The sequence below is a fragment of the Python bivittatus genome, unplaced genomic scaffold (assembly GCF_059951505.1).
Source record: "Python bivittatus isolate LINGU-HERP-01145 unplaced genomic scaffold, Pbiv_v1 ctg000070_np1212, whole genome shotgun sequence".
NCBI classification, from domain to species: Eukaryota; Metazoa; Chordata; class Lepidosauria; order Squamata; family Pythonidae; genus Python; species Python bivittatus.
Genome location: NW_028277034.1, coordinates 55,438,934 through 55,454,346, shown reverse-complemented (window position 1 = coordinate 55,454,346; position 15,413 = coordinate 55,438,934). Strand labels below are relative to the sequence as shown.

Genomic DNA, 15,413 nt, shown 5'->3' with positions numbered 1-15,413 from the left:
TTCAGCTTCCCCAATGGACTTTTTTGCCAGAATTTGCTCAACGATCATGTGATTCACTTAACAACCACATGATTTGCTTAATGACTGGTGATTTGCTTAATGACCGTTGTAAAAAAGATTGCAAATTGCAATCACATGACCATGGGGGTGGTGCGACAGTTTGCAACAGTCGTAAGTGCGAGTACAGGTCGTAAAGCACGTTTTCTAAAGCCTTCGTAACTTTGAACTATTGTTAAACAGTTGTTACATGAGAACTACATGTATTGTAAGGGAATACTATTCCAGAGGAGGGGGGTGGCAACTGCAAAGGAGTGCCTCTGCAACCACCTGAAGATGGCAATCTCTAATCAAGGGGGCAGATAGGGATCTCCCCTCCCTGGATTTTATCGGGGGGTAGATGCTTCTAGGAGATGGTGGTCCTGCAAATGCCCAGGCCTTGAACCATGGAAGGCTTTAAAGATGGCAACCAGGACCTTGAACTGCACCCAGAGGCCAACTGATGGTCAGCGCAGCTGTTGGAGCAGAGGTGTGATGTGGGTTGTGTTCCAGACCAGCTTTTGCATATTTTCTAAAAAGCAGTAGACTGGAAAAATGCAAGAATGACATAAGAAGGGTTCCTTTCCCATGCAATTAAGGACCTGGTTGGATGCAGAATACTTTTGTACAGAAAGAACATCTACAGCTTCCGGCAAGGGAGCGATGCAGAATTCCTGGAGCCAGTATCTTCAGAGGCAAGTCGGTAGGTCCCTTGATGGCGTTTTGCCCTATACATTAATTTTTATTTTAAAAAACCCTGTGCTTTTTTACAACAGAGGAATTTATCCTCCAACATTGCAGAGGAACAGACTCTAGGTCAGTGGTTCTCAACCTCAGCAACTTTAATATACGTGGGCTTCAATTCCCAGAATTCCTCACCAGCCGTGGGGAATTCCCCAGCCAGAATTCCCCAAATTGCCAACATTGAGAAACACTGCTCTAGGACAGTGGTTCTTAAACTGTTTGACCCAATTTTCCGGTCCCAAGTAATGTCACTACCCTCCCACACACAAAGAACCTAGACTCTGCTGTTTTACACAAGTGTATCATCGTCAGCAGTCCTAATCTGGATCCTCAGCTCATACACAAGCAATTATAAATTGCTCCATTACTTATTTATTTGTCAAATTTATATGGCCGCCCATCTCACCTGAAGTGGCTCACAGGATTGATTACCCACAGGAGATGCCCAAATTACCTGCTTGCGGGTGATTATCCCCAGTTGAAGAACCTCTGCTATAATATCATCTGTGTTTCCATCAATGCCGTTGGCTTCCTTGTTAAGGGTCCTTTGTCTTCTGATAAAGGGGCCTCTTGTGACTGGTCACCTCCACTGTTTTGTGAGAGTGCCTACAATGTTGTCTCCCAAGGTCAAATGGACTCTTGGCTTACAAGGGAAAAGGGAGTCTTTTTTTTCTGAGATGTTTTTCTGGATTATTTAGGAAGTTATGGGAGACGTGGTGTAAAGATGGGTGTGTGTGAGGTGGCGACCAAGTTCAGCAGTGGCATCAGTCCATAAATGAATGCCAGAACCAGACTGATTTTTGGAGCAAAATATATCACATGAGATTTAATTCCAAAAATTCTCTAGGAACTTAAATCTGTATGCAGGAGGTAACAGGAAAGAATCAAGGACAGGTTTGTTGCTTTTGCTGAAACCTTGTGATGGGGGTCATCAGCTCCTGCAAAACTGAGCACTGTAGTCGAGCCTTCTGTTTCTAACAACGGCACTGAAATTGTGTGTCTCCTTCTACTGCTGTTCAGTGTTTGTGAACTTTTCGCTGTGGGCTTCTTGTGTTGGGGTCTGGAGGACACTTGCCCTGTGTTTTAATCTGGGGTTGATCTGATCTCTCCAGCTTTGGCTCTCACCAACACAGTGTTGAGATTAAGTTGTAGCTGAGCTGGGTTACTGTCCTGGGAGATTATGAGGTTTTTGTAGACCAGCCCCTACAGCCCCTGCCTCCCCAAGTTGGAAAAAGGCAAGGACAGTCTTCTGCTCCTTGGGAGGATGAAAACTCTGCACAGGAAAGCTTTGCTAGTTCTTCTTGGTTTCTACTGCACGTGGTCAGGAGAGCTGATTATTTTTCATTAGTATCCCTCGTCTGCTGCTGTTGCTTTTGACGTTGAAAGAAGCGGAAATCAGTTTGGTGCCTTGACACTGGAGATGTGTTTGAGGCTGGGATGTACTTCCAGATTCAAGCTTTCAAGAGAAGCAATAATAGAATTAAGATAATGCTTTGGGGCCAACCTGGCGCCAACTTGACCACTGTAAAAGCAGCAGTGTTTGGACAAAGTTATACTTTAGATTGAGTAGTGACTGCATTGCTGTTCATTAACGTTGGGAAGGAAATCCAGGGGTTACTATGTGGAGAATAAGCAGTCATTTTTGGCTGGGTGCATGGAATCGTGAGGACAAGGAGTAGCACTTTCACAGAATGGCCGCATGGAGACGTGGCAATTTACAAAATGGCTGCCATGGAGGCATGGCTGGCTGTAAATCACCCATTTATCAGAAGGTGATCTACTTCTCCCCACATGCTCCTTATTCTCCCCAGGATTGCAAAGGCATTGTTGCAAGTAAATAAGGGATTAGAGATGATCCTTATTTAAGTTTTGTATAATTAAATAAAAAGTCATATGGGACAGGGAGCAGAGGAGCATCAGGAATGGTGTCTAAGGTCATCAAATACGGGTCAGATCTCAAATTGGGCCGATGAGATATTGAGCGCTCTGCTGGGGCTTCCTTCACTGACACGTACAATTCTGCAGATCAAAACCATTGTATGGCTTCAGCCTGGCTGATCTTGGTTAGGTCAGCTGCATTGTTACATGGGCCCATGAGTGTCAAAAGCGTTGCTTTCTGCAGTGAAGAAGTTCAGGAGAAGAGGGGTTGTTACTCGGGTTAATTTTGCTGGGCAAACGGATCCAGATTCTGTCACTGCTAACGTAGACGCTGACATCGTGGCGTCTCTAGTGTAGAGCTAAGGAAGTTCTGACTGGGGTTCTGGATAATCACAGCACAGTGCTAATTGTAAGGCAAGATGTTTTGTTTTTCTCCTTTTCACCTCAAAGAGCACCATGAAATGCTGTCATAGAGTTTAACAACTTGGTGCTTGTGATGTTGTGACCCCAATCTTCACTCCTGTCTTGTGGAGTTTGATTGGCAGTGACCCAATCTGGCTTGCGTAGTAGCAACATGGAAGCATGTGGTGATTTCAACTCCCACATACAACTTTAAGCATGTATGGGCTTCAACTCCCAGAATTCCCCAGCCAGCACTGCTGGCTGGGGAATTCTGGGAGTTGAAGTCCACCCATCTTAAAGTTGTCTAGGTTGAGAAACACTGCTGTAAGCAATGCTGAATATTTTACATATTTAATAAAAAACAAAGGATGAAAGCCTCATTGCCTTAAACCAGCGTTCCCCAACCTTGTATCCTTTACCTGCATCTCTCTCGGACTGGGGATGATGGGAGTTGTAGGGCAACACATCAGAGGGGAGCACAAGGTTGGAGAAAGGTATCTTAAAGGTTGCTTCCCCACCCCCCAGGGCAAAATATTCTCAAGTGTTTAGGGAATGCAGAGAAGTCTCCTGAAGTCAGAGAGGCTGTACAACTCAAGATTTTATTACACCTTTTTTATTTTTGAATAGCAAGGATGTTGAAGTTGGCTAGCAAAGTTCTCAAATTGCATATTTTTGGGAATATATAACAGTATATGTATGTTGCAGGTTAACATCTGAGATATGAGAGTGGTGGTGGTGTCTTTCTCTTGATCTCACACTGCTCTATTTGACATTTTCAGCTGAATGGGACTACTGTAGAGATAAAAACACTCTTTTGTAACATCCCATAATAACATCCCTTAATAACAAATATATCATGGACCACAAAGGCTCTAACGTTACTCCTGAACACCTCAGTGTCATAGTCCTGTTCCTCAACTATAGCAACATTAAGATGTATGGGCTTCAGCTTGAAGTCGAGTTGAAGGCCACATATCTTAAAGGTTGAGAAACACTGCTGTAGACCACATGTAGTAGCATGAGACATTTCCTTTGTCCTGTACAATCCAGACTGTTGAGCTGTCTCTAACATATATCTGTTTTCTGTTTAGAAATATTTCTGAGCACTGCACTGTTAGCTGTCTTCCTGACCTAGTTTTTTGAACGTTTTGTTGGGATTACGGCTGTCCTAATTCACATCTGGGGTATCGTTTTATGAAAGAGCAACCTGTAGGGTCTTTATAACATCCTCCAAGTTACTTGTCAAGCTTACTTATCCAGGGTGTGAAGACCCTTGATTTATAATTTTAATTGTTTGTTTTCTGAACAATACAATCTAGCTGGCTGGCTGGGTTTGAGCTTCAGAAACATCAGGGTAGGGTGCCTATGCAGAATCCTTGTTCTCTGTAATGACTACAGTTTCCAACCATCTGTAGAACTTTCAACAAGACTTGGCCAGTTGATCAAGGTTTAGATCTTTGGCACTTGTTTCCTTGTATTCTTTCCAATGCCTCATTCACACAGGCACTATCGCTGGATTTTGAGATTTGTCTGCTGTTGCACCTTCTTAGAGGTCTTCATCCAGGCACTCTCACACATCTTGCATAAGCTGAAATCTTCCAGAACAGGCCCTTTTGCTTTTGTAGCCTTTTCTGGTAGATCTTGTATACTCCATAAAATCACAGAATTGTGAAGTTGGAAGGAACCACAAAGATCATCTAGTCCAACTTTCTGCAGCATTCAGGAAAACCAATTAAACTATCCATGGGAGGTGGCTCCAAAGTTTCTTCTTAAAAACTTCCAGAGATGGAGAACCCACAACCTTCTCCTTTCATACTTGTCTTCTCGTACATTCACACTAGACCCAATGGGGGTGTGTGTAAATGTGAACCAAGGAGTTACAAATCAGTACTAACTGATGACAGTACAATGACATTGTGGCTTGTCTTTTGAGTGCTCAGTTGCTGTAAGTTTCTTAGCAGACCATGTCAGCCCTTTGAAGTTATCCAGATCGGGAAATTGACTCCACAGAAAGACTAGAACTCTATTTTATTGACGTAGGTTCTAGGAACTGAACCTTGCAAGTCTGCCTGTGTTTTCCCTTCCCTCCCTCGTATGTCCTAGGGAGTTGGGGGGATCGAGTTTGAGTCTCTTCCTAATAATTTCCCTGTTTCCTGAGCTCAAAGCATGTTTTGGCATCTGTTGCTGTTGTAACAGTTTCTGAACAGGTTCTCCAAGGTCATCTCCATGGCTCCCTACACCTGCAAATAGGATAACATTCCAAACAAATATGAATGTTGTGTTGCAATCTATAAATGAAGAGTAACAGGTATTGCTTTTATTCCATTACAATCCCCCAAAGCCTGAAACAGAAGCAAGATATGATTTGTGAAGCTAATGTAGGTAAAAGGTCTTAACATTTCAAAAGAGAGCTAGACCTGGCTTTGCACATACCCTGTGGCCTGTCCATTGGTGTGGCCCTTGTTCAACCCACTGAAATTCAACCAGTGTATGTTCACAAAGTAAGATCCTAAGTGAAACAACCAGGTCCTAACCATTACCTCTTTCATGCTAATTATCATCATCACCAGCATCGGGGCAATTAGGTCTTCTGCCGTTAAAAGGAGAACTAGGAGAGGGGAGGCGAGCTGTGTCTGTCCTTCCCAACTAAGGAAGAGTAGGAAGACTTTACCTGATATAACAATAAAGCCATTGTTACAGTATGGCAGATGTTGGTGAAACCCACAGAATCAGTGACCAAGGACGGGGTAGACTATGTTTCACTGGAGGTTTTCAAGGAGAGGCTGGGAATGGAGGGTGGATTTGATGGCCCACTGAAAAACCGGAAGTTGAGAATCCAGAACAGAATGCAACTCCCAGAAGAAGAGATGTGTTTGATGCATGTTGTGTAGAAGTTTATGGAAGCACCTTGCTTTAAGAGGGATGGAGAAAGCAAGAAGCCTTGGAACAAAATCATTTTCATAGGTTCTTTCATGTCCAACAAAGTGACAAGCACCAAATTTTTAATGCTGAAAGAACTAGACAAGGAGTACCTTTATAACAGGAGAACGTCTCATCTTGTTGTTTCGAAAAGACTTCTGTGATGTCTGTCATTAAATTTGGTTCCAGGGCAAAATATCAGAGGCGCCCAAGGTATGCCTCTAAGTGGAGAATTCTTGCCCTCCAAATAATTTAAAAAATTACAGGAGTTGTATGAAAGATGCCTTGTTGGGCCAGACTGTGTAAAAAGGGCAGTGTCAGCACACTTTATAATGTCAACACCATGATCAGTGTACATCAAGTTTCCTATTTCTGTACTATTAATAGCAAGCTCAAAATATTCTTAAAACGTGGCTATGTTCCATTCTTCTGAATGGAGAGGTTAAAAAACAGTATTTGCTATTGACATTCTAGAGATGCCCCCAGATTCCCCTTCCATATGGATTAAAGTGGAATGCTTTTCGATTTCTTTAAACAAGGCAGACAGTCACAGACATACAACCACAGAAATAGCTTCCCTGCCATAGCTTCACAGGAGAATGCCTTGAGACATTATCTGGCGAAGTATGACTAAAAGCAATTTATTTCTTGTCAAGCCACCTCTTTAAAAGTTGCATGATGGACAAAAACAGTAGTAGATGATAGATAGATAGATAGATAGATAGATAGATAGATAGATAGATAGATAGATAGAGTTTATTACAGTCACAGACCAGAGTGCAGTGGTAGATGTTTAAGTGTCCATTTCTGAAAAAGGAACTTGCCTAGTTTCTAACAGGATTCATCAGAAGGCCTCCCAAATTAATTTTGCAAGCAGTAGGAATTGCATGAATGTGTTAACAAGGTGGTGATTGGTCTGGACTGCCACATTATATCGACTGTGATTTGTTCAATCTTGTTTCAGTTGGTAAACAGTCAATAGGATTGGGTTCACACAAATGTTATTAAGCCATAACATTGGTTTAAAATTCACACAGCAGGTTGCCGAAGCCAACATCAAGCAGATGATATTATGACTTAGTGCAAAGCCATCATGCTTGAATTCTGATGTGCACTCAACTGATTCCCATCTCCTAGTCCAGGGGGGAACTAGGATGCAGATGTCTGCAGATGTGGAGGCTCTCCATCCTGGAATGAACATGCTTGCTAGTGCTTGACTGGTTTTGCACGCAGGTTGCCTGTTCTTGGGGGTGTTTGCTATCCTTCTCTGCTTCCCTCAGCCCTTGGATGTTCCCAGGAGATGGTGGAATTCCTTTCATTGGGGGTGTTCAAGCAGTGGCCGGATAATCGTCAGTTTGGGATGCTTTAATTTGGATCCCTGCGTTGGATAAGGAGCCCCCCCTCAGAGGAATGTCATTCTTGGTGTGCATTCTTAAGGACAAAAGCCAGCTCAACATCTGTGAAGCACAGTTCCACTAGAGATTGTGCTTAGTAGGGAGGAATGCTGGGAGATGTAGTTTAGTTATCTGGAGATCCATGTTTCCCCATCCTGATTAAAAAAAAGTTATCAACGGAGTGAAATGGCTGGACTGGCCCAGCCTATAGGCTGGCTAGTGACAATTGGTAATGGCAAATACCCGTAGTATTTATGAACAGAAGATGTCCGTGTGATGTAGTGGTGGCTGGTGATGGGCTGGGGTGGGAAAGGAAAGAACAAGTCCATCTTTTTTGGGGTGGGGGTGGATTGGAAGAGGGAGTGCTACGCAAAGTGCCTTGGGCTGGATAGAAAGATGCACTTTAAATCTAGTAAATAAAAAAGTCAGCATGGTAATTTTACTTTCACTTAATGCTTACTTTTTTAAAAGAAAAAATAGAAGTTTGAGCTACCAACTTACTTAGGTTTCTCTGTTTTCTTTCCCTCCTTAGAAAGTCCACCGGCAGTGATGTCCAGAAATGGGTACTTCTTTGAAGAAACAGGTAAGCATCCATATTTATTTATTTGTTTGTTTGTTTGTTTGTTTATTGTTTCTTTATTTGCAGGACTCACATGCCACTGCAATTAAAACCAAATTGGAGTGGCTTATGAACTTTTTTTACATAAATAAGATCAAATACATAAGATTAAATAAAATAATAAACACAAATAACAATACAAAATGCAGGGCTAGAGATCAAGGAGACTCTATGTTCATTAAACTCCAGATTCCAGAAGGGAACAGTTCACAATTTTCCCACCTCCAAGGCCTGGTACAGAAGCTAGGTTTTGCAGACCTTTTGAAAACACAGTCAGATGGGGGCTGTCTAGATCTCAATGGAATGTTGCCCCCAAGAAGGGGGGCAGAACTTGAGAAGGCCCATCATCAAGACCTTTGCGGATGGCTGTCTCTAAGTGAAGGGACCTGAAGGGAATCTTTTCTCTAAGATCTTGTTGAATAGGCAGAACCAACTGGGAGAAGATGGTCTCTTTGAAGATGCCCAAGTCCTGAGCCATAAACAGCTTTAAAGGTAGCATCCAGCCCCTTGAATTGCCCTCAGAAGCAAATTTATACCCAGTCCAGCACTTGAAATAGCATCACGTAGGCACATTGAGAGTGGCCCATTACGACCCAAGGCACTGCATTCTAGAGCAGCCGCCCTTTCTGAATGGTCTTCAAGGGCAGCCCCATGGAGATGACATGGCAATAATCTTGATGCAGTGTAGCTAAGAGTTGAGTGACTGAGAGAAGGTCCTCCTGTTCCAGGAAAGGTTGTAACAGGTGTATAATAACATAAGGGTACTTATGATGCTTATATAACCAAAATGGCACCATCTGGATGAAGGAGAGATGTTTTCTTTGGTTCAGGGGGAATACAATGTTTTGCAAAGTTTTCACATTATTTGTAAGAAAAAATATTAAGACTCCCCAGCAGAAGCCAAACAGGCTGGTTTGTGGCGGATATAAAACTTGGCTTGTATCAAAGATTGTGAAGTCCTCTTTATTTGGTTGAGACCACACCCAGAGTCCTGTGTAGATTCTGGGTATCTCATTTCCACAAGGAGTTTGACAAGTCAAAGAGGATTCCGAGAAAGTTGACCAAGATAATCCAGGGACTTGAGGACATGCCCTCCGAGGACTGGCTGAAGGAACTTAGGACATTTAGTCTGGAGGAAACTAGACTGAGAGGAGATGTGGTGGTCATGTTCAGGTCTGTACAGTGGAGCTATGGAGAAGATGGACAGGATAGGACCAGAAAACACAGGTACAAGCTATAGCGACTTAATTTTGTTTAAGTATAAGGGGGAACTTCCCGACAGTAAGATCTGTACAAGAGAGGAACAGTTTGCTGAAAAGACCACAGAGGTGAGACATGACAGTCTTCTTCAGATACATGAAGGGAAGCTACCTGGAGGATAGTCAAGAACTCTTTCCTTTGATCACAGAAACTAGAACATATATAAGTTGTAGCTACCTAGATTTTGCTTAAATATAAGGAAAAACTTCCTGATGGTAAGTTCTATACAACAGTGGAAGAATCTACCTATGGAGGTTGTGGGTCCTCCATCTCTGGAGGTTTTTAAGAAGAGGCTGGAAAGTCACTTCAAGGATGATTTAATTGGTTAAACCTCCACATTGCAGAGGACTGATGATCTTGTGATCCATCCCAACTTTACATTTTTCAGATTCTGTGAGGGGGTGGAATTAGAAAATCCAAGTGGGGCCGACATGGAGAATGGGAAATGGTTCCCTGTGGTTTTTTTTTTTTCTTCAAATTATGTCCTAATGGTGTGTTGTGTTGAGTAGAATAATATAATATGTTATTCTAGACTAATGCTATTTGTTCTCTATGTAAGGTTAATTTTTACATGTCCCTGAACTAGCTGGGCTAACAAATGACCAAGACCATTGCATTCCAGAAAGCAGCATTAATCAGCATTCTTCCCAATTATATCCAATGTCTGCAAAGAACTTAAGAAATAGGAGGTAGCAGAGAACTGCTGTGACCTCCACTGAAAATGATTTTTTGGGCGGGGGACATTCAAGATGAGCACTAAAAAATGAAAAAGAAAATTGAATTACTGATACGAATGAAAGCAGTTGAAAAAATGAAAAAAGAAAGAAGAAAACCTGACAGGGTACGTAAATGTGTTTGTAGAAACCTCAATATAACAGACCATTCTGTAGGAAAGAGCATCTGTGAAACCCAACAGCTGGTTAAATCTGAATTTACGTCATTTACATTAATTTATGTGATTTGTGTAATGATGTAATTGAATAGAGGGTGACATTTTCAGTAACACCTCTTTTTAACAGTCAAACCACTGATTTAAGGATAAACTCTCTGTTTAATGGACATTAGTCTGTTAAATGGTAATGGAGTTCAAATGAAAAATGTATTGTATCCAGAATCTGCTAAACCAAGGGCTGTCAAACAAGTCTTGACTTGACTCATGTCTTTCTCTCTCTGTGTATAAAGATTATGGGATCTACAAGAGCAATATGGCCATTTAAACGTCTATTTTCAATATTCCTCTGCAGAGCAACATTTGCACGGACAAAGGTCTTCTAAAGTAGCTAATATAGTTAATAAACTTTGACCATAGTGAAGTAAATCTATTTTTCTTTGTGGGCTTTTTTCAGCCAGATTTTCCTACTCTTGCACATACACCTCATCCAGTGTCAGATACCCTTTGCCAAGAGCAGGATCTGCTAGAGTTGCCTGAAATCAAGGCTAGGGGGATTACCTGAAGTGGGGCAAATAATGGGAAAACAGGGCCGAAAGGCCAGGAAGGCGGCCTTGGTTGCTCGGGGGAATTCAAGTCCCTAGGTTTGAGTTTCGCCTAGGAGCAGTTTCTTGTCTTTTTGATGGTTGCCCCGTCTGACACGGGCGATATAAGGTGTGGGATAAGGGAAGAGCGTGACGTCTATTTCGCGTTGAACTCAATTCCTGGTGATGTCATAAACACACCAGTGCAGGGTTTGGTTTTGCTTGGTTTTGGTAAGAGCTCAGGAGCGGTTTGCTGTGGTGTGCTTTTCAATTTCTTACTCTAGCCTCCAGCCCTAAGATTTCCTAGTGGTCCCCCATCCAGCACTAACTGACTCTTTGTAGCTTCCGAGCCCAGACGAGGTCAGCCAGAGGCTGCCCCCTGTTGAGACTTTTACTTCATTACGGAGGTGGGGTGGGGGCAAACAGGGTGGTTCAAAAGCCACATTGCGGCTTGCCTGCGGGGCCATAAAATGCAATCCCCCCTTTTTGCATTTTTCTTGCAGGGTGTCACAGTCAGTCCTTTTGCCCCTAAAACGCTCTGCACTGCCGCTCCCTGGGGTCCTGGCCCTACCTCCTCTGCAAATCTGGGTGCAGGCCTTGAACTCCTATCCTGCCCTGCCTCTATAGCTTCCCCCCCCTTTTTTTCCTAGCCTTTCTGACGGGCATCGGAAGTGCTGGAAGCAGGAGAGCTGGGCAGATGGAGAGTTGCTTTGGGGAATTCATTAACCGGTTCTGTTGGCAAGAGCCCCCCTCTCCTTTGGCGCTTGGCAGTCCCCGGGCGGTTCACCGCTGTTTTCTGTAGTTTTCTCTCTCCCCCTCCCACCCTCCACCCCCAAAAAAGCCCTAGTCATTTTCGACTTGTTTTCCTTCCCTTTTGTCATCCGCTTTGGTATTTGTATCTTGTTTATAGCTGCAAATTCTTTGCTTGACTTTGGAACAAATCCAAAGGCTTTTCTGAAATTAATCCTTTCAAGATGGACTGGGAGATTACGTTGCAGGATTGCCCGTCGATCGGTATACTGAAGGAATGCAACGGAGGGAGAGAGAATTGGAAAAGTATCGTATATGGTCAGCTCTTTTATGTCGGGGGCAAATCCACCCTGCTGGCTTTGTAAATGAAATATATTTTAAAACGTTTTAACCAGAGGGGAAGCTGTGCACCCACGTTGTTATGGAATGACGCAGAGTCAAAGTGGCCAAAATTCCAAACGCAGGGCTGGAAGTCTCCATATTTTGCTCGCTTTTCCCTTGCAATTCCTCTTCCTCCCATCGCTTTTCTCAACTGGAATCTTGGGCTCTTGCAAATGGCAGTCTGGGTCCATCACGTCATAACGGCAACCGTAGTTAGCGTTTCCTGAAACGGGTTGAGACCAGCGGAAGGTCTCTTTCAACCACTGGGAAAAGGGCTTTGCATTTCGACCAACCCAAACAGCGTAGAAGAGAGGGCAGAGTTTTGAGTTCTGCAAAACTCTTTGTCGGGGGAGACATTAGAGAAAGAAAATGGCTACAAAGCACAGACTGCAAGATGGAGACCTTGGTTGCCCCAGCCAAGAAATCTGTAATTTCAGAATCCCGTTCAAAGGGAAATCATTGCCCAAACGCATTTCTTAGCAGCAGGGTTAAATCTAATGTTTGAGAAGAAGGCATGAAAGGTGCTTCTCCAGTTTTGGAAACCCAAAGACATTCGTCTTGAAGTCTGTGGTCATATTTTAGATCAGTGTTTTCAACCTTGGCAACTTGAAGACGTGTGGACTTCAACTCCCAGAATTCCCCAGCCAGCATGGCTGGCTGGGTAATTCTGGGAGTTGAAGTCCACATCTTCACGTTGCCATGGTTGAGAAACACTGTTCTAGATGAAGCACATGGGCTCTGGGCTTCAAAGAAACCAAAGTTAAAGAAATATTTGTAGTGCTGTGCAATACTTTCTGTCTTTGAAACAGTTCAAATTCAAAGTAGCATTTAGCATTTTTATTTGGTATGCACTTATAACTGTAGTACAAGATCTTTTTTCAGAAGAAGAGAATATCTGTAGCTCAGGGTTGGACCATGGCAATCTTGGTGCTCTCTGAGCTTGGTGGTTTGCTTGCAGACGTTTCGTGACGCCTCTAGGTCATGTCATCAGTGCGATCTCTCCACCTACCTTCCAAACAGTAGATCAATCACAAACTCAGGAGATCATCTCTGGTTAGGAGAAGACTGAGATCATCAACTTCTCCTGAGATCTAGAGTGATGGAGTAAAGATTCAGCCACTGAGTGGAACTGCCTAACTCATAGAGATATTGTAATGTCTTAGAATAAAGACTCCCGTGAGTTTCACAATAACCCAGTAAGGTAGGTGGTGGTCAATCACTCCTGGTGATTTTATAGCCATGTCCTTGTTGGGAATGAAGGCAGCACTATGGAAGTGACCTGCTGTGGCTTTCTTCAGGATGTTTTTTTCAATCTCGGATTCTAGCCTACAGCCCTGGGATTTCCTTATAATCTCCCAGTGAAGTCCTGACCTGTTTAGCTTGTTTAGATCAGCCAAGGTCAGCCGGATGGTGGCTCAGGCTAGCACTGAGAAGCATTTCTTCTCTCCTCTTGGAGATGAGACCCTTTCAGCTCCAAGCTGTTTTTGAGGACGATGCTGAGAAACGAGCCAGGATGATGTTCCCTAGTTGGGTCACGAAACATCTGCAAGCAAACAACCAAGCTCAGAGAGCACCAAGGACTCCAGAAGATCTATTTTTCCCCATTGCAACAATCCTGTGGGGTAGGCTGAGGCTGAGAGAAAATGACTGGCCTAAAGTCACCCATGTGAGCTTCCCTTGCTGAAGGTGGGCTAGAATGCAAGTTTCCCCATTCCTAGTCCAACGCTGTTACACCACACTGTCACTCTCCTTTTGAGGTCCAAGCAGGTGTTTCATGTTTGAAACAGCCACATCACATTCAGTGTCCTCAAAATAGCCGTTTTGAGTTCAAAACTCAAGGCAGAGCTTTTGTAATGGCTCAGATGGCTCCCTTCGAGCTTGGAACAATGGTATCAAATTTGATGTATTTTGTGATTCTATAAATGTTTCCACCTTTATACTGGGAAAGCCCTAGAGCAGTGTTTCTCAACCTTGGCCTCTTGAAGATGGGTGGACTTCAACTCCCAGAATTTCCCAGCCAGCCATGCTGGCTGGGGAATTCTGGGAGCTGAAGTCCACCCATCTTTAAGTGGCCAAGGTTGAGAAACACTGCTCTAGAATAATGCCACCCTGGTGAAAATCAATAAAGTTTTAAGTATTTAGATAAGACAAAAGGGGTCCCAATGTGTGTATCCATTTAATAATAGCAAAGGATTAGCTAACTTGTGTAATGTACTCTACTGGCCGGCATGGTTTCGGGACTCAAAATGTGAAGTTCCCTCTTTGTGTTGTAGAAAATCAGCATTCTTCTGCGGACCCAAGTGAAATCATAGGCATGCGGATCCTTGGGGAAAAGAAATCCAACACCCATATAAGGGCTCATATTTTTATTAAGAGCAGCTCAAGTGTCACCCAAGAGCATGCAAACTTTCACCCTTAGCAAAACTCCTTATCCAGTCGGATGTTGCAAAAATCAGGGGAGGAAGCAAAGAGGCCTCAAATGTTTGGTCCAGCAAACACTCAAACTGACAAAGATCAAACCTTAGGATCAACTTCAGTTTCCCCGGATGCTATCCAAGAACTTCCACGTGCAGTTGGTCAATAAATCCAGCCACCAGATGTCCATCTCGCAGTTTTTGCAGCGGGCAGCAGTGACTTTCAACACCCCAATACTTCATTTTTTTAATCTTGAAAATAATCATTGGAGGAAGTATGGAAACTACTTGCATAATTTTAACTCTTTTTTTTTAAAAGAGGTAAAATTATTGTATCAAAATACAATCTTTCCTGCAGATAGTGAATTTCGTGCAACTTTGCAGCTTCAGAATGTATTTTCTTTCCCCTTCGTTGGCCTGTTTCTCTCCCTTCCTTCTTACCCCCTTCCTTGTCTAAACTTGCCAGTTTGTCTGGCAAGGGGAAGACAGTGCTTTAAATATAAATTATTTTTATAAAATGAAGCACTTCTAATGTCTTCTTTCTTTCGCTCTCTCTCCCCTCCAAAATCTAAATAATCCTAATTTTTGCTTGCAGGCCATCAATAAGACCTGAAAGTATGCTATCTTGCCAGCCATCGTCCTTGCCCCACAACCTTTAAAAATAAAATAATATATATATATATATATATATATATATATATAATAATAATAATAATAATGATGATGATGATGAACCAAGTAGTGGACATGCTGCAGAAGAAAAAAGGCAGCCTCTGAAATTATCCTCGTTTTGCAAAAAAACAAAAACAAAAACACTTCTGGGCTCCAGATGGGACCCGTTGCAAGGAAAGAAAAAAGAGAGAGAAGGATAGAATGATTGCAACTCAGTGCTTGGACTGGACTATCAGCTCTTGGCTGCAGAAATCCAGATGACCACTGTTTTCTATCTTCTAGTCACTGCTTGTCCAGATCTGATTGCAAAGAGAAAAGGCAACATTATGTAGTGGTGATTAGTAGAGCTAGGGTTGGAGCTAGGGTTAGTAGGGAGAGACTGGCCAGATTTTCTTGCATTAAATGGAGATTTAATGGCTGGCCACATCTACCATGGAGCTGTTTCACAGATAGGAAAGCTGTGAACATGCC

The 15,413-nt window shown here is 42.9% G+C and overlaps 1 protein-coding gene across 6 annotated transcripts in view; it reads left to right on the top strand.

The window, feature by feature from the left end:
* Positions 1-15,413, top strand: part of SLC4A11 (solute carrier family 4 member 11) — a 143,177-nt gene that overhangs the window by 37,592 nt on the left and 90,172 nt on the right. For all 6 annotated transcript variants that reach the window (XM_088133210.1, XM_088133208.1, XM_088133211.1 and 3 more), the window contains exon 2: positions 7,906-7,956. In XM_088133210.1, coding sequence (XP_087989336.1) covers positions 7,906-7,956 — 51 coding nt within the window. The remainder of the gene's footprint in view (positions 1-7,905; positions 7,957-15,413) is intronic.